The sequence below is a fragment of the Brachyhypopomus gauderio genome, chromosome 8 (genome assembly GCF_052324685.1).
Source record: "Brachyhypopomus gauderio isolate BG-103 chromosome 8, BGAUD_0.2, whole genome shotgun sequence".
Taxonomy (NCBI): Eukaryota; Metazoa; Chordata; class Actinopteri; order Gymnotiformes; family Hypopomidae; genus Brachyhypopomus; species Brachyhypopomus gauderio.
Genome location: NC_135218.1, coordinates 15,749,078 through 15,772,901, shown reverse-complemented (window position 1 = coordinate 15,772,901; position 23,824 = coordinate 15,749,078). Strand labels below are relative to the sequence as shown.

Below are 23,824 nucleotides of genomic sequence, written 5' to 3'. Positions count from 1 at the left end.
AAAACCAAGAACTGACATGAGGAAAGCAGCAATGCATTTAGTTTCATTTTTAACTGGCAACACCATTTCAAATTGTTTTCAATCTTAAACATACATACGTTATTACCCCACATATGCTAACAAAACACACACATACACTACATATTTTGTAAAAAAAAAAGAAAAATAAATCACAAGTAAACACATCCAAGTTATTCCATTTTAACAAATCGAACCTAATTATCTTATTACCTTAACAAAGAAAAATACACTTAAAGGAAACTCAAGTTTGTCCATATCAGTGCAGACCACTGATATGGACTTATCTGCATATCTGATACTAGCCTGGCCTCCAGTAATTTCCTGGTATACAACTGATTCAGTGTAATCAAAGATTTTAAAAAATTATTAGTGTTAATTAATGTGTGTACTCATAATTTACGGTATGCATGAAACTTAATTACGTTTTTAGGTAAAGGAGATGTGGTAAAAAAAAAAAAAAAGTGACATTTCATCAATGCAGCTCCACTGATAAAGGAGTTTTTTTCAGAACAGAAAGACCTGTGTTTCGGATAAACCAACTACAGACTTGGCTAGCAGTGATTTAGAGACACGAATGGAGCAGCACACGCGTTTCCGCAGTTCTCACCCAAAGGCAAAACATCAGTGGGATCATGAGATCTGCAGCAGTACAGCGGATCCTGCGAGCACCTCTCCATTGTGTTCATTAGTGACTAGGCTCCAGACATCTCTGAAAGATTACACCTCTTTAAACTATTAAATATGGCAACACGAGTGATTGCAGGTCTCACATGTAGTGGATTGTTTGTTTTTACTGACCTAATTCAATGTTTACATCAACATTCGCGACGTTTTGCCCAGAAACAAACCCCCATTTGCCATATTACACTGCATAGTTCTCTAATCATAAAATCAGATGGCGATAATAACAAGCCCCTGTCTGGTGGCAACATATGCGGACTGCTTGATGTGTCAGTACGTCTCAATATCGTGTAATTTCGATCGACCGCCGGGCTCTGGCTACTAATCCCATCTCTATCGCTAGAACACAGGCGATCGCGTATTAAAAGTAAGCAAACGTGCAAAAGCCCGTTTGACCGTGTGCAGCGGTACAAGAGTATTACCCGCAGGGCGGGTCACCCGGGCATCTCCGCACCCTACAACAGCGCCAGCACCGTCCGCCACTCCTGCCCCGTCTCTAGGCCTAATCCGGGACCGGCTCACACCCTCACCAAACCAGCGGTCCACGGGGGATCATCAAACAGCAGAGACACCCAGAAATGAACAGCTACTCACGGGGCTTTGCATCCCAAAAGCTGCGGACGTTCTTACCTGCTTATTTTCTGGGCGAAGGCGCGGCGCTCGGCCATTGCTGCGGCCGCGGACTGCGCGAATTCCCGAGATCTCCAAGTGGAGCGCCGCTGAGAGGAGCAGAGAGCGCAGATATTACCGTAATATACCGCAAAGACGCGCACTCTCAATCTCACACTCCAACGGGGGACAAAATCAACTCGTAGACCACTGTAAATATAAACATTTGGACATAGTTTTCCAAACGAAACGGACTCCGGTGTGAATGTATGTGTGGTATAAAGTGTGTGCGGTTCATTAGTACAGCAGACAGCGGGAGTCCGCACGGAGGCGAGTACAAAGGCGCGGTGAAGGATTCAGATCCCGTGTGCACGGTACACAACAATGGAGCAGGAAACTATAGACCTTTATTATGTGTGAAGTGCATCCGCTACACAAATCTGTCACTTTCCTCCGAGGTTCACGTTTCCGATGTGCAATTGTTGATGAAGAATAGAAACAAGAAAAGCAATTTAAAAACATATTGCATCTAAAGAGATCGTCTACCTAAATGTAAATAAGGGGAAACAAGATAAATATTACATAAAAGTGCGATGAATAATTCGCCTTAAAAAAGCAAAAAAGAAAACTAAATATTTAAGACGAAAATGTGTAAATTCGAAAAAAATTATTGCTTATTTTCTTTGTATGTAAATGCGAAACAATGGTGGTTTTGTTTGTTTATTTTATTTTTTGTCTGTTGATTTCCACTGAAATATCCTCAGTCAAAGGCATTTAATTAAAAAACAGCACCACTAAATTCTGAGATTAGTGGCTAATAATTAGGTTTATATATTTGCCATGCAACTAATTGTACTTTACGGTACAGAAGCTTACAAAATCTTATAAACTGTAATAATATTTATTAAATATTTATAAGATTCGCCTAAATGCAATAGCAGCCGCATATGTGTCTTACTTTTACAAATATTATATTGTTAATTTGTTTTTGTTGGTATGAAAAGGGCACTAAATAAATGTATCTAATGATTGACAGCTTAACATATTTGTGCATGGATGACTGCTTGTGATTATGCAGTCTTTGGTACAGAAAAATCTTCATTAATTAAAAATTCAAACGATGCACCTTCATTTAATTATAATTATGGAAATGGCATGTTTCGAAATCAAACTAAATTAAATGTTTATTTCCATAACGATGCAATAAGCGATCTGGTTATTTCTGAGAATTAACACATTTTTGGAGTTCCGTCTTTAACTCGCTTGGAAATTCATTGTCCTCCAAAATGTCTGACATAAAAGGAATCATGTCAGCCACACTGTACTATAATCCCAGTTCCAGACAGTCGTCTCGCAGTAAGATCTCACAACCAGCGTGTGCGATGCTCAACAGCGCCACCCAGAGGCCACGACTAACCTCTCCGGCACGACCCGCAAGTTATCGCGAAACACCGCGAGACCAAAGACACAAGACGCTACTTCCTCAAAATGTAAACAAACGTGACATGCTGGCAAAGTGAGTTGATAAACGTTTCAGAGCATTTGGTCAGATATGTGTAGTTATCCACTTAAACTACCTTTTTACACCCAGCCAGCTGCGTAGCCACGTTTTCTACAGCACTAAGAGACATTTCGTTGGGATGGGTTCTGCTCGTCTGTGCTTGATGAAATGGAGACTAAAGGGACCGACGAGGTGGAGAAATTAAAGTCGAGGTTCATGTCAGCATGGAACAGTGTGAAGTACAGTAAGTCCAGGAGCCACTGGCCCGACCCACCCGGGTCTACTATCTTCTAACGGGTTTACGAGCCAGAACACAGTTCACTTGGAAGATCTTCACACTGTCAGCTTGCGTTGCGTAATTCCTCATAGACACCAAGTGGTTGTGTCATTATTACACATTATTGTTATTACAATAACGGGGTGTGTGTTTCCAAACACGCAGTACAGTGCAGTTGTTTTATTTTAGGTTGGGTGCTGAAAACCAAGACTTCCTTTAGCCGCAACTCTCCAGTGTTCCTCCTCGGGAAGTGTTATCATTTTAAGGCAGAAGGTAAAAGAAAGGCAACACACATACTTGTGTCTCTTCTGCTGCTCATTAGTAGCTCATTGGTGTTTCCTCAGAGCTGAAGTTCCTTGCACAGTTCCTCAGACGTTGATTGTTCTTGGTGTCCGCAGATGAAGAAAGCCCCACAGAAAACAGTAATGCATTTGACGGAGACTCTGTCATGGGCGACGTTGATGGATTTCGGAGTGATTTTGCTTCCAGAGTGTGGCTAACGTATCGGGAGGAGTTTGCACCCCTGCCGGGATCAACCGTGACCTCTGACTGTGGATGGGGCTGCACTCTCAGGGCAGGACAGATGATGCTGGCTCAAGCGCTTTTACTTCATTTCCTGGGGAGAGGTCAGTTCAAGCTCCAAACGGATCGGAGTTTATGATTTTCTTCCTCCACTTTCCTTCGTTTGGGTTTGTGTCAGAGTCTCACTGTTACTCTGAACAGGATGTTGTACACGGAATGGAAACTTCCTTATTCGCTCAGTTAGAAACTGAAGGCTACAGTACATTTATAGATTTACATTTCCTAGTGGACCTAATCCAGATGATAAAAAATATTTCTGAGAGAAAAATAACAGAAAAAAAGAAAATAAAAACACACATAAAGTTTCTACTCTGGCCAGCATGACAGAGTAATTTGGTAATTGAATGTTGTTAGAAGTCATCTGTCTAGTGAGTCAGTAACATGGGATTTACTTCAGGCATGTTATAAACAGGAGCATTACTTAAGCTAAGAGGCATTTGGTCTTAGTGGGCTTATTCATATGAAGCACACCTAAAATTCAACGTCAGTTGAGGATACAAGTAAAAGTCAGGTGTGATAATTTTAAGACCCTTTAACTGGTTCAGTAATAGATTTGAACTAGTTCAGTATCCTTTCACTTCCCATATCAGTATCCAGGTGGTACTCTCTGTAGAGTTGTACCACTAAAATTAACGTAGGGCTGTTGAGCATGTTTCAGTTTCAACGGTCTTGGTCAGGCTGTCATGGTGGTTAGGGAACTGGTCTTGTGACCAGAGAGTTGTGGATTCGATTTCCAGGTCATGACTGAAGTACCGCACTTAATTCCAACTTCCCTGGCCCTGGGCTAGGGTACCACAGCCCCCTAGTGATCACTTGTAAGTCACTCTAGATAAGAGTGTCTGCTAAATGTCCTAAATGTAAATGCTGTTGTCATTCAAGTCTTATAAGAAAAATAAATGACCAGAAATATCACTTTTGATGTTCAGTACCAATATGAAACTCTGCGATCTATATATTCTTGTGCAACCCAAAGGTTGAATTTTTTGAAGATTCATTTTCAAATGGTAAGTAGGGTCTTCTGTGACTGAGCATAGTTACATTTATTAAGATGAACAAATGATGTCACCTTTCACTTCACTACCTCCATTTGGAAAACAATGTTTAAACTCACTTGGAGGCTGTGAGTAATTTGAAATATGGCATTACAAAAATCTTTCTCTATAAAGTAACTGATGGCTGCTAAATCACATTTATTAATCAATTACATGATCTGACACTTAGGAAGGTCATTACCTTAATTCTTCAGAACCAAGCGCAGAATCCTTTATGACCCCTGTCACTCCTACCCATGTCACTTTAGGGTCCCACCATGTTTGTAAGGCTAAAATGCAGTAAAAGTGAATTACTGGTCACACTGAATCTTGTAATTGGACTGTTCTTTAAGTATTAGCTCTGCTCATTAAAAGTCAAATGTGACTGTAAAATAGCTCTGCATGATTTAGAGAACTTTATTTGAGGACTTCTGAAAGACATTTTTGTCCCTCCTCAGTGCACCATATGGACAGTTCTAGCTTCTTAATCGACTAATTAATAAAGTAAAGATTACCTAATTAAAGTACTCATAATTGCATAGGTTTTTAGGAAACTCTAAAAGCATAGACATCTGTTCTACAAGGCTCTAGCCTCTAGCAAGCTTTATGATATGTAAATGTACCCCTGGAAAAAAAAAACGTATTTATGCAAATATCGGTGTGCTGTTTGGTCCTGTCAGGCTCCATCTCTTCATAATTATTAGATACTGTAACCTCCTTTTTGCCGTCTGTTTGTTCTCAGAATGGATGTGGCCCGGGGCGTTGACCTTGGAGCCACTGGACACAGAGACGCGGACCAGCAGTGCCGCGCGGCGACTGGTGTCCTCACTGGAGTCTTCGTTCCAGGGAGAGAGGCGAGATGACGCCCCGTCTGTCTACCAGTGCCAAGGTGGGGCAGAGGAGGCTGATGCCCACCTGAAAGAGGTGCACCACCGCACTGTTGTGGCCTGGTTCGGAGACACTCCGTCCGCACAGCTCGGAGTCCACAGGCTGGTACATCTGGGGATGACCTCAGGAAAAAGAGCGGGCGACTGGTATGGTCCTGCCGTAGTGGCACATATCCTCAGGTTGGTGCTGTTTATTGATGTCTGCACCTACTTTCATGTTATGCAATAACGGGAATGTGATGACATGGGTCGGTCGGAATTGAGATGATGCTTTGCTCTGAGCGAGGACTACTTAATTAATCATGTATTGGTTGAAGATTACAGGATCATGCAACCTGATAAATTGAGGGTGTTCTGTGGTGTGCGCCTCGGCTCCGTTTTGATGTGTTCCAGTGGTCATATGTATCATAATTAAAAACCCTGTCTCTTGCCATATGCTACTGGTGGGCGGGTTTAGGAAAGCTGTGGAGGAGGCGACTGACCCCGCCCTTCGAAGCGTGAACGTTTACGTGGCACAGGACTGCACAGGTGGGGAAAAAATGATTGGCAGGTCTGGGGGCCTGTAGGCCGTGGTGGATGTCTCCTAATTGAGTCCTGTTCCATATTATTTTCTTACATACTGTTTTTATACATACTATCACAAACTAATTGTCGAGACGTTTCCAGCTAGTTCACTGTCCTGTGTAGTAACAAATGCCCTCTGCTCTTGTTTAGCCGCACTAAAATCCCCAAAAGAGTGAAGGAGAGTTGCTCAGATTCTCACGTTTGTGCAGTTGAGCATGAGTGGCAGGTGAATGACCTTAGCGTGACCTCACTGTTATCGATTAACTGCAGTGTACAATGCCGACGTTGTTGAGAGGCATTCGGCACGGGCGGACGCCCTCCGGGACCCTGAGGGGCTTGCTGCTGACGGCATGGCCGCCGTCATCATCCTCATTCCTGTCAGACTGGGCGGGGAGAAGATTAACCCTGACTACTTCAACTTTGTCAAGGTGTGGCTGGTCACCTGCTCCTTCATAACAGTAGATCCTATACAGTCAGAGTGTTTATCAAAATCTTCCATTCGTATTCTTAAGTAATATTTTGTATTGTCATTTAAATATACTGTTCACTCTGGCTGTCACAGTGAAACATTTAATTTTATTCAGAAATTACTGATGTCCATGCTAGAGACCTTTTTACTTATTTGATGACATCTTTCAGGTGAAATGACTGTAGTCATTCCATCATAAATTCATGTTTCCTTTAATGGCAGATCTGGAATAAGCCATGCGTGTTATATGTCTTCTTTACTGCTGTGGGTGCAGGAAGAAAGATTGTGTAACTCGCAACAGGGAACTACAGCTGATTATCATTATTTATATGTTCATAAGACAAAGAGAGAATCCTGACTCTCATACCATGCCACATCACTTAACATGTTTGAGAAAAGAAAAAAATCAAATCCCCAAATAGATTCAGACATCAACATGCCAATTTCTTTCTGAGCTCTGAACTAAAAAATAATAATCAAAATGACACAGTGATTATTGACAATGAAATGCTTAGTGTCGGTGTCAAAACCCAAATTGTTTAGAAATTATTTTTAAAAATTCAGTACAAAAACCATGATGGATGGAGTGAAGCCAAAGGAAAGTCCTGCAGTGGTGTGTGTGTGTGTGTGTGTGTGTGTGTGTGTGTGTGTGTGTGTGTGTGTGTGTGTGTGTGTGTGTGTGTGTGCATGTGCGCACGCGCGCATGCGTATGTGTGTGACATTTTCAGAGGGTTTTTAGCTTTTGTACTGCAGTTCAACATAAATGTAAGATATGGGCTTTGCTAGTCAAGAATTTGTCACATGACAGTTTGCCAGTGATTGCCAGATCTCTTTACACTTTTGTCTTACATACATGAACCAGTTTAGGCTTAGGCACAGAGTCCTAATACACATGCATCCAGGCATGGTGTACTACAACTTGGTACATACACATGTATACTAGGTCTGCATGCATACATGTGTGTACTATGCCTGGGTGTGTGTGTGTGTGTGTGTGTGTGTGTGTGTGTGTGTGTGTGTGTCTGTACACTACAACTGGGTGCATATGCACGTGTTAATATGACTAGGACATCACACACACACCCAGTACACACTGTCTTTGTGCTCTTATTTCTTACTGTTTCTAGAATTGTAAAAAACAAAACAAAAAGAAACTCATTATTTCTATTATAGCAGTGCAGATTTAGGGGTTTCATCTCTAAACATTTGTCTAATATGATCAAGGAAAAAAATATTTACATTTTATTCATGCTTTTTTATGCAACTGCAAACACCAATTTAACCTTGAAAGGTCAGTAGTGAAAATGGTCTTTGTTTATGAAGTGTCAGTATCATTTATTCTCATCACCATTCATTCTCATCAGGGCATTTTAAGTCTGGAGTACTGCATCGGCATTATCGGTGGAAAACCCAAACAAGCCTACTACTTTGTTGGATTTCAAGGTGAGCCATTCTGGAGCTCATTTTGCAAAAAAGAGTTCAAAGAGACCAAGAAAGTCAGTGTCAGTGTACTCTACACAGACACGTGCCCCATCACTGAGAGAGTCAGTGTACTCTACACAGACACGTGCCCCATCACTGAGAGAGTCAGTGTACTCTACACAGACACGTGCCCCATCACTGAGAGAGTCAGTGTACTCTACACACACACGTGCCCCATCACTGAGAGAGTCAGTGTACTCTACACAGACATGTGCCCCATCACTGAGAGAGTCAGTGTACTCTACACAGACACGTGCCCCATCACTGAGAGAGTCAGTGTTCTCTACACAGACACGTGCCCCATCACTGAGAGAGTCAGTGTACTCTACACAGACACGTGCCCCATCACTGAGAGAGTCAGTGTACTCTACACAGACACGTGCCCCATCACTGAGAGAGTCAGTGTACTCTACACACACACGTGCCCCATCACTGAGAGAGTCAGTGTACTCTACACAGACACGTGCCCCATCACTGAGAGAGTCAGTGTACTCTACACACACACGTGCCCCATCACTGAGAGAGTCAGTGTACTCTACACAGACACGTGCCCCATCACTGAGAGAGTCAGTGTACTCTACACAGACACGTGCCCCATCACTGAGAGAGTCAGTGTACTCTACACACACGTGCCCCATCACTGAGAGAGTCAGTGTACTCTACACACACACGTGCCCCATCACTGGGTCAGTGTACTCTACACACATGTGCCCCATCACTGAGAGAGTCAGTGTACTCTACACAGACACGTGCCCCATCACTGAGAGAGTCAGTGTACTCTACACAGACACGTACCCCATCACTGAGTCAGTGTACTCTACACACACGTGCCCCATCACTGAGAGAGTCAGTGTATTCTACACACACGTACCCCATCACTGAGTCAGTGTACTCTACACAGACACGTACCCCATCACTGAGAGAGTCAGTGTACTCTACACAGACACGTGCCCCATCACTGAGAGAGTCAGTGTACTCTACACACACGTGCCCCATCACTGAGAGAGTCAGTGTATTCTACACACACGTACCCCATCACTGAGTCAGTGTACTCTACACAGACACGTACCCCATCACTGAGTCAGTGTACTCTACACAGACACATACCCCATCACTGAGTCAGTGTACTCTACACAGACACGTACCCCATCAGAAATGGCGCCCCCATACATCACCTATGTGCATGCCGTAGTGGAGCCATAGTAGATCTCCATAGGGTGTGTGTGCATCGCTGCACCAGGGGCACCCACTCCTCTTCAGCAGTGTGGAGGATCCTTCAGTTGTACACGCTGGCAGTCAATATTTACCCATTTACATTTTAGCAATTTGAAGTCCAGCTGGCGATGATGTCTAAATGACAAGCAGTACATTCTTCCTGCCCGGGCCGCCTGCCGCTGGCATTTATCATATGCAAATAACGGACTATAATTGCCTGTTTATAAAAGTAATTTCCCTGCACCAAAATTAAATGACAGCCCCCTTTCTGTGCTGTAAAGAAATATGCTTGTACTACCAGATTTGATTATGCAGAGTTTAATCCACTCCAGAAACGACTGAGCGAAATAAAGATATGTACGAGAGAAGGAGAGGACAAAAGTGTGTAAATGTGGGTTAAATTGTCGGGAGCCCAGCAGGATCTCTGGACGACTTTGAGCTGCTCTGCATAGAAATTGAAGAAGCATATGGATTATAATAATCAGGGCATTTCTTTATTGTATTTATTTCTTTATTTTTTTGAATAACTTGTCTTTTGTTTTGTCCTTGTAGATGACAGCTTGATTTACATGGACCCTCATTACTCTCAGGGTTTTGTGGACGTCAGCAAAAGTGATTTTCCTCTTCAGGTAATGTGGAATTACAAAAAAAACCTTGACCTCTGTCTAGTGATGTGAAATAAATAGTTTCTGTTAGTATTTTAGGGAATGATCACTCAATTACTGATCACAAGAAAATGGAAAATCTATCTATCTATCTATCTGAGTGAAATATCGATATTTGGTTTGTCGATCAGTCAGCCATGTAATACCTAGATCCGAGTGTATAATAAAACACTTTTGGGTTCGACATGCTGAGGCTTATTTGATTAGTCTGATTTGCACATACACACATCAAAGGTATTTTCTGTGAGGCTTAGAAATCCTACTTACAATAATTTGGCTGGATATTATATGTCAGTGATATGAGACAGGAGGGAATATCCCTCCATAACTGTTGTTCTAGTCATTTCACTGCCCGTCACCAAAGAAGATGGCGTTCATCAAAATGGACCCCAGCTGCACTATTGGGTTCTACTCAAGAAGTGTTCAAGACTATGAAAGAATCAGCAGTGAGTTGTCAAAGGTAAGTGAAAATGAGGTGTTTAATCAGATGTTTATGTCCCCACTTGTTTACCACACTGTAGGCCTGGAGTATCTAAATGAGCGTGCTTATTGTTTCTTATTCACAAGTATAGATTTTATTTATAAATAATTTCCTTAGCCAGGAATGCAGAATGATCGAGTCTTTGAATGTTGAGTCCTCAGTGAGATTTCCAAGTAAATAAATAAATAGTTCCTGTAGGGTCGTGCACACTAACTAGTGGCTTGCTTAAATTAGGAATGACTGCGGTGTATATAAAACCTGCCAGCAGGTGGCAGCATTTAGCTGTGCAAAAATAACAATCAACGTGTTCGTGTTCGTGATCTACTGGAGGAATGACCCTTCGTAACAGGGAGTGCAGAGTTTTGCATCATCCCTTCCTCTTTGTCTACATTTCAAATGGGGGGGGGGAATCTAATCATTATTAGCAGCATTATTATTAATGTAGTTTCAATGGCTTTTGAAAAATAATTTTTGTATGTGCTTCTGCGTGGCATAGGTGTTGCAGCCGTCAGTGAAAGACAAGTACCCAGCGTTCACCTTCATGAAAGGACATGGCAGGGATTATGAACTCTCTGTGCCCATGGAGAACAGAGAGTGGCCCTTCATTCGAGGCAAACGCAAGGCAGGGGCCACAGCAGGGGACTTTGTGCTTCTGTGAGCTAGGGCCGGGAACCTCACAGATTAAGAGTGCTGTTTCAGACATGCTATTTATTTTCAACACTGGCTTTTAAAGGCTTTTCAATCTTAGCAAGCGAACGCACCGGGTCTGTTGAGCCTGGCCATGGGGAATATCGGACAAGCAAAGTGTTCCCACTTCTGTGGTTACGTGGCCTTTTGCCTATTCAACTCAGAATCACCAAGACCTCCTAACAACCAAACCTCCGAAATAGCACCTCAAGGCTGACGTATTCTGTGAATATGGACCCGGACTTCAACCTAACACTGTAACCAAGCTCATTTTGGATTGTACAGATATTACCGTTCAAAATCTAAGCATTTCCTATATAGCAAAGATGGGACATGTTCATGGTTTTGTGATGTGTAACACGCGTCCTGTACCTCTGTCACTAGTCTTCGTTACTACGTCTTACATGACACTTTTACTTACTGTTCCTTAAAAACATAAATACACTGATGTTTCTGAAAGAGATGCACAACGCTACGGTTTAAATGTCGGCTGAGAATGATGTTTGTCATTGTTCTGATTTAGAGCATGGTGCATTGTATGCTCTGAGTGAAGAAAAGTTAAAAAAATTACTTTTTGGCTTGTATAATCTACACAGCCTTTATAACATGTAATCGTGTGTTTTGGTGGCATGCAGTATGACATTCAACTGCTGACTGCTTCCTGATGTGCCGTGGAGATGCACTGAAAATGTAGCACTCATAGACATAAACTCACACACACTCAAACACACTGAAGAATGGAGTAAGAGTAAGAATCTATAATACATGTATTTCATTAGTTATAGTTTTTTGGCTTTAAATGTAATCTGACAGGGTTGAATATACCTAAATAAGTCTCCTCATTTGATATCAGTGCTGCTAAATCCATGACCGTTTTAGATGTGAGGTATTTCATGTCATGGGACTTTGGCAAAGTCCCCCGTACATCAGTGCCAATGCAGAAAGTTTTTCAGTTAAACTTTTGGGTTAAGGAAGACTTTGTCCAGTTGTCTTTCCTATAGGCATGTTTAATTATTCCATACTCTCAAGTTCTCTAATTTTGTTTTGCTTTAGTTCCCCCAAAACATTTTGTTGCATAATTTTTTTTATGGTGCATTTAATAGATTAAGTTCTTAAGATTTCTGTCTTGTTATTGTAAAGCTTATGCATACTTATTTTGTTCCAAATGAATTGTGTTGCCCATTAATGGAAACTAAAGATTTTGATTCTACATACAGCTGTAACACTAGATTGTTCATATTTTGTTACCTCCTAGGTTGTGTGAAAAGATGAATCCTCCTAACATAGTGAAGGCTACAATGTCTGCAGACTACCAGCCTGTTCTGCCTAAATCAGTTTTCACAGAGCTTATTAATATTTTGTTGTGATTGGATTGGTTTGTGACATAGAATAAAGTGATGAATCTTGGATAGATTTTTTATTTTAGTTTTTACTTAATGCTTAAAAATTTTGTTTATAGAGGCGTACATTTTGTTATTTTAATTGTTTAAGCATGTTTCTGAGAGTTGTGTAAGAATACAGATGGCTAAAAATGTATTGCACTGGTTAACCCCTCACCCCTGTAGGCCAAGGAGAGAGGAACTCAAATCTGGAAGAGACAAGTGGTGATTGTACACTCTTTAGAGGAAAAGAAAATTTCCTTGTGTCGGATTCAATGTTGCCATGGTTAATTCTTCTGTTTCTGTTCCGTTTGAGCAATGCTTGTGCTATTTTCATGTTAAATACAAATTCTTGTATCAAAAAGGCCATGGCCTTCGATTCCGAGCCCTGTTTGCTGGAACAAGCTGATCTTCTGAGGGCCAAAGCAGAAGAATTAAGTTTCTGTTTTTGCCGCCACATGTCGTGAAGACTGCAGTGGTGGAGTACAATGCAGCCATCGATTCGAAGTGCTTTTCTGCACTTGCGTCCATGATCAGTAAATTCATTCTTGGCTGTTTTTTAGGAAATAAAGCACAGAAGAGAGGAAGAGCGTGTTAGCGAGGAAGAATGCGTCGAGATTCCGACCGTTCTGCCAGTCCTCCATGAAAGGGTGTTTGTGCTGCAGGCCATCGGGGCTTTGAGGGGACTTTGTGTTCTGCCTGAATTTACGATGCTGGCTGTATGAATATTTGATTAATGAGTCATGTACTTGGGGCGGTAAGAGCTGTGCCCCAGCAGGGGTAACAGTGTGAGGCCGCGCCCCGCCACCCTCTGTTTTAACACGCCTGCCAATAGAGGCATTGATTGCTGCAGATTCCTGAAAAATCTAATCTGTGCCGCCTAGCAAATTCCATACACAAAAAAAAGAAGGAATCCCATGAAACTCACAAAATAAAGTTTCTCTCTTTTGCTGGGTCTCATTTTCATGAGATTAGATGTGACATCTGGACTGGCTGTAGGCTAGAGAAAACGAGGACCGGGCAGGCAGGCTAAATGGGTTGATAACATGTTGAGAAGAACTCATTTTGTCTCAGTCTTTGCACTTGTCTTTGCATTGAGAGAGTGTGATTGTTGACCTAGGATATAGATCTCAAGGCAGCAGTGCTTAATTATGAAAAAAGTGCTTTCATTATAAAAAAGTTAATCTGGTCTAAACAGCATCGTACAGAGTCAGAAAACACCTGGACATTTTCCCATAGGAGTGTGTATCTTTCCTTTGCTTTTATTTCATAAACGTGTAATGCTGAAGTAAAGATCTGACTTGAATATGAGAAGCACAGCCTCAAAATAAGCTGTGTATGTACAAATGTACAGTGTTCGAATCTTGTATGTTAATTTATGCCCATCACTAATCCTCTGTCGAACACTAATTCACACCATTCGGGCTATTTGCCCAAGTGGATCTGAAACCAGTGCATTTATTATGCAGACTGCCTCTTAATTAGTGGCGGCCATAACACTGCCCAACTCATGGTCTAATGCACAGAGAGAGAGAGAGAGAGAGAGAGCCACCATGATGGATGAGGCTGGACATTTCCATCGGAATTAAATTTGGCCTGCTCTAGATTACCCATGCTGGTTTTTGTCAGTGTCAAAGCACCTTGACTGTACGCTAGACCTCAAGGTTCAGTTCTGTCATTTAGTTTGAAGGAAGTGGCTCCTGGTTTTTAGGGGCTGTCTTTTGGGCTGCTTCTCCACTGGCTCCTGTCCACGCTTGCACTATGGGACATTAATATGCACCTCCGCCCATGTGTGTGGGTGGTATTTGAGGAGAGGCGTACGTGCGCCGGGCTCAGGTGGCAGGACCGGACCTCTCACACCAGGTGCGCCAGTGTGTGATTTATTCCCCTTTCACTGTCATGGAATGTGGGGAATCTTCAAACAGGTACCTCACTTTGAAATCTCATCCTGGAGTGATAGGGCCATAGCTAAATATATCCCCTCCCTCTTGGCAGAGTGTAAGTACTAAGGCCGTGTGTAAGTGTTGTGGCTGTGGGGTATGTGTGGTATGCTTATGAGGAGGTCTGAATGACTGGACACTCGGGACTGTTTCTCCTTCCACACTGGTCCTGGTTACGCAATGCACTTCAGGATTAAATGTACAGTGATTAGTAATTTTGTATTGTTTTGGCTTTGTGCTCTGGCACATTGGTTTACACATTAAGATTAACAGGTATAAATGGTGTGTTCAGGTGTTTCCTGGCCGCATGTATTTCTCATTGCGTTGGTCATGATCAAGAGGACCAGCAGAAGATGTGGAGTGTTGATAGAGGATGTGATGTTTGGCATCTGGGAAATTCCAGTAAAGCGGGATATCACGGGGGCAAAAACTCTAAATCAGAAACAATACATGTGTCAAAATCAGATGTTTAGTTGCAATAGTTAACGTCTTTACTGGAAAGATTCAACAAAATGGCTCAGAGCTCAGTGGATGCGCTTCACAGTGCAATATAAAATAGCTGTGGAGTTTTTCAGGGCCAAAAAGTGTGAAGTTCGACTGACCAAGTCAGACACCTGAGCTGAACACCACTCAGCGCATTTCAGGCTTTAAGGCCAACTGAAGTCAAAAGAGCTTTTGGAGCATCACCAGTATGATATCTAACATTTGGCATTGTTTGTGGAATCAATAAAGTATCAAATAGCTACAACAGATGTATGTAATGAAAGTATGCTAATTAAGGGTTTATTTTTATGAAGCCATAGTTTAAACAGCATTGTTTCTCACAGTTATTTAACCTTAGAGTGTGTGTTTCATTTGTGCTATTGTCCAGTAACTCATGTACTGTACTTTAGATCTTAAAATGGTCACTATTACTTCTCCACTATATATGATCTTTCAGTTTCGAGTTACAGTTGCAGGGTATGCCATTGGAGCTGCAGTTCCAGGGTATGCCATTAGAGCTGCAGTTGCAGGGTATGTCATTAGAACTACAGATGCAGGGTATGTCATTGAAGCTGCAGTTGCGGGGTATGTTATTAGAGCTGCAGTCGCAGAGTATGTCATTGAAGCTGCAGTTGCAAGGTATGTCATTAGAGCTGCAGTCGCAGAGTATGTCATTGAAGCTGCAGTTGCAAGGTATGTCATTAGAGCTGCAGTCGCAGAGTATGTCATTAGAGCTGCAGTTGCAGGGTATGTCGTTAGAGCTGCAGTTGCAGGGTATGTCATTAGAGCTGCAGTTGCAGGGTATGTCATTGGAGCTGCAGTTGCGGGGTATGTCATTAGAGCTGCAGTTGCTGGGTATGTCATTAGAGCTGCAGTTGCCGGGTATGTCATTGGAGCTGCAGTTGCGGGGTATGTCATTAGAGCTGCAGTTACAGGGTATGTCATTGGAGCTGCAGTTGCGGGGTATGTCATTAGAGCTGCAGTTGCCGGGTATGTCATTGGAGCTGCAGTTGCCGGGTATGTCATTGGAGCTGCAGTTGCCGGGTATGTCATTGGAGCTGCAGTTGCCGGGTATGTCATTGGAGCTGCAGTTGCCGGGTATGTCATTGGAGCTGCAGTTGCAGAGTATGTCATTAGAGCTGCAGTTGCAGGGTATGTCATTAGAGCTGCAGTTGCGGGGTATGTCATTAGAGCTGCAGTCGCGGGGCATATCATTGGAGCTGCAGTTGTAGGGTATGTCATTAGAGCTGCAGTTGCAGGGTATGTCATTAGAGCTGCAGTTGCGGGGTATGTCATTAGAGCTGCAGTCGCAGGGTATGTCATTGGAGCTGCAGTTGCGGGCTATGTCATTAGAGCTGCAGTCGCAGAGTATGTCATTGGAGCTGCAGTTGCAAGGTATGTCATTAGCGCTGCAGTTGCAGAGTATGTCATTGGAGCTGCAGTTGCAAGGTATGTCATTGGAGCTGCAGTTGCAGGGTATATCATTGGAGCTGCAGTTGCAGGGTATGTCATTGGAGCTGCAGTTGTGGGGTATGTAATTAGAGCTGCAGTTGCAGGGTATGCCATTGGAGCTGCAGTTGTGGGGTATGTCATTAGAGCTGCAGTTGCGGGGTATGTTATTGGAGCTGCAGTTGCGGGGTATGTCATTACAGCTGCAGTGGCAGGGTATGTCATTACAGCTGCAGTTGCAGGGTATGTCATTAGAGCTGCAGTTGCGGGGTATGTCATTAGAGCTGCAGTCGTGGGGTATATCATTGGAGCTACAGTTGCAGGGTATGTCATTAGAGCTGCAGTTACAGGGTATGTCATTGGAGCTGCAGTTGCGGGGTATGTCATTAGAGCTGCAGTTGCGGAGTATGTCATTGGAGCTGCAGTTGCCGGGTATGTCATTGGAGCTGCAGTTGCAGGGTATGTCATTAGAGCTGCAGTTGCAGGGTATGTCATTAGAGCTGCAGTTGCGGGGTATGTCATTAGAGCTGCAGTCGCGGGGTATATCATTGGAGCTGCAGTTGCAGGGTATGTCATTAGAGCTGCAGTTGCCGGGTATGTCATTGGAGCTGCAGTTGCAGGGTATGTCATTAGAGCTGCAGTTGCAGGGTATGTCATTAGAGCTGCAGTTGCGGGGTATGTCATTAGAGCTGCAGTCGCGGGGTATATCATTGGAGCTGCAGTTGTAGGGTATGTCATTAGAGCTGCAGTTGCAGGGTATGTCATTGGAGCTGCAGTTGCGGGCTATGTCATTAGAGCTGCAGTCGCAGAGTATGTCATTGGAGCTGCAGTTGCAAGGTATGTCATTACAGCTGCAGTTGCAGGGTATGTCATTAGAGCTGCAGTTGCAGGGTATGTCATTAGAGCTGCAGTTGCGGGGTATGTCATTAGAGCTGCAGTCGTGGGGTATATCATTGGAGCTACAGTTGCAGGGTATGTCATTAGAGCTGCAGTTACAGGGTATGTCATTGGAGCTGCAGTTGCGGGGTATGTCATTAGAGCTGCAGTTGCGGAGTATGTCATTGGAGCTGCAGTTGCCGGGTATGTCATTGGAGCTGCAGTTGCAGGGTATGTCATTAGAGCTGCAGTTGCAGGGTATGTCATTAGAGCTGCAGTTGCGGGGTATGTCATTAGAGCTGCAGTCGCGGGGTATATCATTGGAGCTGCAGTTGCAGGGTATGTCATTAGAGCTGCAGTTGCAGGGTATGTCATTGGAGCTGCAGTTGCGGGCTATGTCATTAGAGCTGCAGTCGCAGAGTATGTCATTGGAGCTGCAGTTGCAAGGTATGTCATTAGAGCTGCAGTTGCAGGGTATGTCATTAGAGCTGCAGTTGCAGGGTATGTCATTAGAGCTGCAGTTGCGGGGTATGTCATTAGAGCTGCAGTCGCAGGGTATGTCATTGGAGCTGCAGTTGTGGGCTATGTCAGAGCTGCAGTCGCAGAGTATGTCATTGGAGCTGCAGTTGCAAGGTATGTCATTAGAGCTGCAGTTGCAGAGTATGTCATTGGAGCTGCAGTTGCAGGGTATATCATTAGAGCTGCAGTTGCAGGGTATGTCATTGGAGCTGCAGTTGCGGGGTATGTCATTGGAGCTGCAGTTGTGGGGTATGTCATTAGAGCTGCAGTTGCGGGGTATGTCATTGGAGCTGCAGTTACAGGGTATGTCATTACAGCTGCAGTGGCAGGGTATGTCATTGGAGCTGCAGTTGCAGGGTATATCATTAGAGCTGCAGTTGCAGGGTATGTCATTGGAGCTGCAGTTGCGGGGTATGTCATTGGAGCTGCAGTTGTGGGGTATGTCATTAGAGCTGCAGTTGCGGGGTATGTCATTGGAGCTGCAGTTACAGGGTATGTCATTACAGCTGCAGTGGCAGGGTATGTCATTGGAGCTGCAGTTGCAGGGTATATCATTAGAGCTGCAGTTGCAGGGTATGTCATTGGAGCTGCAGTTGCGGGGTATGTCATTGGAGCTGCAGTTGTGGGGTATGTCATTAGAGCTGCAGTTGCGGGGTATGTCATTAGAGCTGCAGTTGTGGGGTATGTCATTGGAGCTGCAGTTGTGGGGTATGTCATTACAGCTGCAGTTGCAGGGTATATCATTAGAGCTGCAGTTGTGGGGTATGTCATTAGAGCTGCAGTTGCAGGGTATGTCATTAGAGCTGCAGTCCCGCTCCACTCTGCTCCATGATCCCTCCCACAGGTAAAACATTTTCCCCTCCAATGCCCTGGCCCCGCCCAGTCCGCCCTCATCACTGTGACAACATGGCGGGCCCTGAAGTTAACATTTGGATAACAGATGTGTGTGCCTGTTTCCATTTCCTTTCCTGGTGACAGGAAATCTCGCCGGCGATTTCTCGTGTCTCCCGGGTGATACCGAACGAACGCCGGCTTCCTCATTCCCCTCTCCTCTCAGGCATGGCTGAGCTCCCGTCACGTTTTACTAACCAAATCCATCGTGAGCGTCGGCGAGGGTGGGCCTGCAGGCGGGGGATATTGCCTGCCGTTGGGCCTGTCGAGTCAGCTATGTGTGCAGCACTGCTGAGATGGAGGCTCGGGGAGTGAGTGTGTGTGTGTGTGTGTGTGTGTGTGTGTGTGTGTGTGTATGCGCATGCGTGTGTGTGTGAGAGAGAGCATGGGGGTATTGCAAATACACTCCAGACATCCCGATATATCCCAGTATGAGGAGACACCTTGCATCTCATCTGTCTCTGAAATACTCCTATTGTCAAGCGGTGTTGCTTTATACACATGAAAGGTGATCCTAAGTGTTCCTTCTGGTGCCTGCAGTGTTTGCTGGATGTTGCAGGTCTTATAATGAACCGAGTCCCCGTAAACCTCCAGCTGATTAATGGGCATTTGTCTGTAATTGCAAGAGAATTAGCAAAGTGATTATAACATCAACCCACCTGATGTGACAATCAACTTGTTTTAATACAATGGAAATGTCAGTGATAAATTATGCACATGGTTATTAATTATTTGGCTGTAAAGCCTTTTTTTGTGTTTGGGTGAATAATATGTTTAGGAGATGATATGCAGCAGTGTTTGTTAAATACACTTTTATATTTCAAAGTTTTTAGTGCTGCTTTTTGCAACTGATTTTAGATTTTTGTTCTCATTTTTCACCGTGTATCAGTCTTATGGAAACACTGCACCACAACAATGCACAAAGATCTAAAAAATAATTACATTAAATTTTCAGTTATTACTTCATGCTAAAATACAGAGCTTCTTAACCCATATACCTATATTAAAAAAAAGCCATTTAAATTGATTCAGTGGTCTGAATGAACACATTAATTTTCTGTACTAAAAATATATTTTTAAGAGGGTCTTCAGTCCTACTTTTTCTTCTGTGCAATGCATAATGGATTCCCATCCAATCCATTATGGCCGTGACTCCCTACCTTGCCAAGGTTTGGTCTTCTTTAAATGAAGTTTTAATAAAGCACGACTGAGGGTGTCCGAGATCAATTATAAGACGCTGCCTATCCCCAGATACAGATACTTGTGCTTAGTTAAGCATAATATCTGTCAGTCATAATCCAGTTATCCATATGTAAATGTATGAGTCAGCTGAAGGCCGTACCACTCTAACGGCAGCGTGTGTATTCGCTGCTGTTGATGGTTTTTCCATGAGACTGCCATGCAAGGTCAACATTTCTGTGACAGGTGGACAGGAAGGCTGACTTTACCCTCATTATTTGAAACGTGTCTGCTTTGGAGAACATCTCTCTTATGTTTCATGTTAAGAATCACGCTGCAGAATAGGGAAGAGAAATTAATTTCACAATGTGGCAAGAAGGGTGTGTGAGTGTGGTGAGGTGACTCATGTCCTCCGCACAGGTGACTGTGATTCTGTAGCCAGAGGGCTAATGTCTACACTTCTGTATTCATCTGAGAAATACGTAGCGATGGCCACAGCTGCAAAAAAAAAAACCCCAAAAACAAACTGCCGGCCATTTTAATTAAACGCCATAGTTTTGGCAAATTTATCGATTCATTCATCTGATGTGGACCCTGATGGATGGTGGAAGCTATTTCCATATTTCTGCCGTGAAACCATTTAATGTGAGTTAAGAGGATGGAGTGGTGGGAAGGTTCTGTTACAAGCTAACGTATGTGCCTGAAGATGTGCGTATGTTTCCTAACTTTACATATAGACGCTGTTTGGCCCAAAGTAATTGGCGGTGAAATGGCTAGTGTGTGTGTGTGTGTGTGTGTGTGTGTGTGTGTATGCACGCGTGTGTGTGTGCTCTGGGTGTAAATGATGGACTTGGTGTTTAGCACTCCATCCACACCACAGAACGCTCCTCTCCCTCACCCTCTCCCCTCCCAGCCGCGTACAGATGGGTCTTTGACAGGCCTACAGCTGTTCCCCTAATTGTTCATTAAGTGTTCTATTGATTCCCTGATTCACAGTACATGTGTCTTTCAGTCTGGCTCTTGTGTGAAGAGGCAGGCACACACACACACAGCGCCCCTGAGATGACAGAGGGGGCTGATGTCGAAAATACAGGCTGCCACTTTCAATCGAGCCGGCCCCCCTCGGAGGACCCACCCCAGCCTGCCTCTCATCGCCTGCTAGCTTTTCTATTTGCTAAACTTTTAGCATCAATCAATTAAAGTGGCGGCAGCTACATGAAGAAATGTTTAATTCCTTGTTAGGCCGACGCTGCCCTCAAAGCACACCTGGCGGCTATGAAGAAGTCCCCCCAAGGTTCATCAGTATGGAATATCAACAGTAATTGCATGTAGTGGTCGTGTGCATTACTTTCAGCAAAAAGTAGAGAGAAAGTGAAATAAGCACTGATATAAGAGGAAATGGCTGAAGATAGATGAGGAAAGAAGAGAAACCAGTAAGGAGGGAGAAAGAGTTCTTGTTCAGCATCACCACTGACTCCAGGCGATTTTTTAACAGATAAGACCATCTGCAATTGTGGATTATGGCAGTCAAGCAGGTCTCTCCACAGGCCGATCCTGATTTAATCTTCTGACAGCACGCATCAGAAACACGGACCCGCTCGCAGGCTGGGCATAAATCTCCAGTCTAACAAATAGACCCCGTTAAAACTGTAAAAGTTATTTAAATTCTTCTAATGGACAGATTTATCCGCTGTGGTGCTTTGAGCTGACCGTGCTCAGTCAGGGGCTCTGCGCAGTTCTCTGACAGTGTCATCCTCTCTTATTTCAACCTCGCAGATGAAAATGTAGAACAGGTGACCAAGATTAAAAACAGATGCATGCGTGCGCACACACCTGAAAATGGCAGATGTAATTCTGGTGGCTGAAACAGAGCATACATAGCACTTAATGACATGCCACAGAAAAGGACACGCGAGCGATTGTGTTTGCAAATATGGTCAGGAAGGGGGATAAAAATGACCCGGACATCCTGGAGCCATTTATGTTCGTTTTTCAGATGACAATTTGGCTTTGGAATGGGTTGTAGGCTTGGTCTGTCCAGGTGTGTACATGTGTGTACAAGTGTGTACAGGTGTGTATGTGTGTATTAGTACGGTGGGAACTCCAATGCCACTGAGGGACTGATAATGTTCTCTGTAAAACACAATCACCCTCCCCCGCCTCCACTTTAGATAAGCCTCTAGGACCCCAATCAATACTGCCCAGCTGGGCGACTTATCATTGTGGATGTAGTGTGGTGGTGTGGAGCAGAACCACCGTAGCCCTTGCATCAAAGATATAAAGTGCAGGTCCTTCTTGGCCACCTAAGAGGTACCGTACAACCAATGAAATGAATTGACTCCAGTGTCCAAATCTGAGCACACAGCCCATGAGCTTTGGTCATGAACACCTGATCCTTGGCCCGAGCAGTTCTGTCCTAGTGCTCACAAGCCCTTAGGATTCCTGCTTGGATGTGTAAACTGTTCCACAATTTAGAAGAACTATTAGAAGAATTATATAAAGGAAAGTAAAAATCTGTGTTTCCTGCATTATCAGAATCCATTTAAATATTATTTTTATGTTATTTTTCAGAAATGATCTATGATACTCAGGCAGGGTTGCAGCCAATGCTGGAAAGTCATTAGCCTTGAATGTGAGCCCTGCTTGCAGTTTGACCTTGTCTCACTAGTGAAACCGCACTAGTAATCTTTAGCAAGTCAACTATAATGTAAGGTGCAGTCATTTTACACATGAGCACTGTTGTGTTGGACATCTGAGAAAAATGGCATTAAATCCATAAATGCACAAATTGAGCGTATCTACAGAATGTATCTTCTTTGTAGACAGACTCTACTAAATTCCATTTAAGACATACTTTTCAACATAATTAAGCAGCATATTTGCTCTATAGCAATATACACTATATAAGCAGACAAAAAAATCACATGTTCAGTTAACTGTGGTTATTTGTGCAGTGGGAATGTTGCCTTCTTTTTTTGTTATGCCTTTGACACAATGGTTAGCTGTTCTCTGAGGAAGAGGAGGAAGAGGAAGGAGCGCACAGCCGTGAACGTGCACCCACACTCCGCCTGTCTCCTCGCTCTAAACACTCGAGCAGGTTAGGGACGAGTTTAAAGAGAGTCCTCTTGCCCACTGTTTACTAACACTTCAGCCTGCACGGCTCATCTGTTAGATGCTGGAATAAAAAGCGGTCAGAAGGGTGTTGGGGTTGTCTTTAACCTTGATGATGCTTCCGCCGAGGCTGTGTAATAGGGCCCTAATTGCTTTTGCGGGAGAGGGGGACGTGTTGACATTTCCTTTTGTGCTGGCAAAAGCCGCAGCACCAACCATTATGCTAATCCAACCATTATATATCCAGGGGTATTTATGTGCCTGACACAAGTGATGTTGCAGGTAAAGGGCTGTGAAATGGTCTGTAAACAGAGGGAATTGATTCCCAAGCCCTGGCGATCGTCGGAGGCGCAGCACAGAGAAATACCCCGTGTCTCCCCATGTCTCCCCATGTCTCGCCGGTCTCCACAGCTGCTGTCAAATTGCCAGTGACAGATTCAGCAGCCTATATGGCGCTGACATCAGAAAACAGTGAGAGCGAAATTCGATTGGTGCCCTGTGTGTAGAACAAGCATGATTCAAAATCAATGGAGATTTTTTTTCCCCGTATGCAAAAAAATACTTAGATATACATTCAGACGTATCCTGGGTTACAAGGGTAAAAAAGAAAGAATTTTATAAAAATCATTCTTACAATTAATTGGTGTATTTCTCATAGAAATCAGAAACCGTACTGTCAAATTGACACAATCAAGCACAAAAGTAAGATAATTGCTTGATTACTTATTAATATATAAAGAATTGTGCAGATTGTGAAGGATGCAATAAAGGACCCAGCACCCTGCTGCTGCAGACGGTGATTAGAATGAATTCATTAGAAACACATTTTATTGCCATCCTGTAAT

At 43.5% G+C, this 23,824-nt stretch overlaps 2 protein-coding genes across 30 annotated transcripts in view; one reads left to right on the top strand and one right to left on the bottom strand.

Annotated features, from left to right (window-relative positions):
• Positions 1-1,667, bottom strand: part of dock7 (dedicator of cytokinesis 7) — a 39,242-nt gene extending 37,575 nt beyond the window's left edge. For 20 of the 29 annotated variants that reach the window (XM_077014862.1, XM_077014858.1, XM_077014864.1 and 17 more), the window contains exon 1: positions 1,333-1,488. In XM_077014862.1, coding sequence (XP_076870977.1) covers positions 1,333-1,370 — 38 coding nt within the window. In that variant the 5' untranslated portion in view covers positions 1,371-1,488. Of the gene's footprint in view, positions 1-1,332 lie in introns of all 29 variants that reach the window. The other 9 variants (XM_077014875.1, XM_077014876.1, XM_077014880.1 and 6 more) reach the window with 5 other exon arrangements.
• Positions 1,668-2,761: 1,094 nt separating this feature from the next.
• On the top strand, positions 2,762-12,561 carry atg4c (autophagy related 4C, cysteine peptidase). Its single transcript, XM_077014890.1, has 10 exons — positions 2,762-3,056; positions 3,279-3,362; positions 3,488-3,715; positions 5,445-5,769; positions 6,047-6,117; positions 6,424-6,581; positions 7,987-8,065; positions 9,872-9,948; positions 10,325-10,444; positions 10,962-12,561. Exons 1-10 carry the CDS (start codon positions 2,981-2,983, stop codon positions 11,121-11,123), a joined length of 1,380 nt encoding a protein of 459 aa, XP_076871005.1. The 5' UTR covers positions 2,762-2,980; the 3' UTR covers positions 11,124-12,561.
• Positions 12,562-23,824: the final 11,263 nt, after the last annotated feature.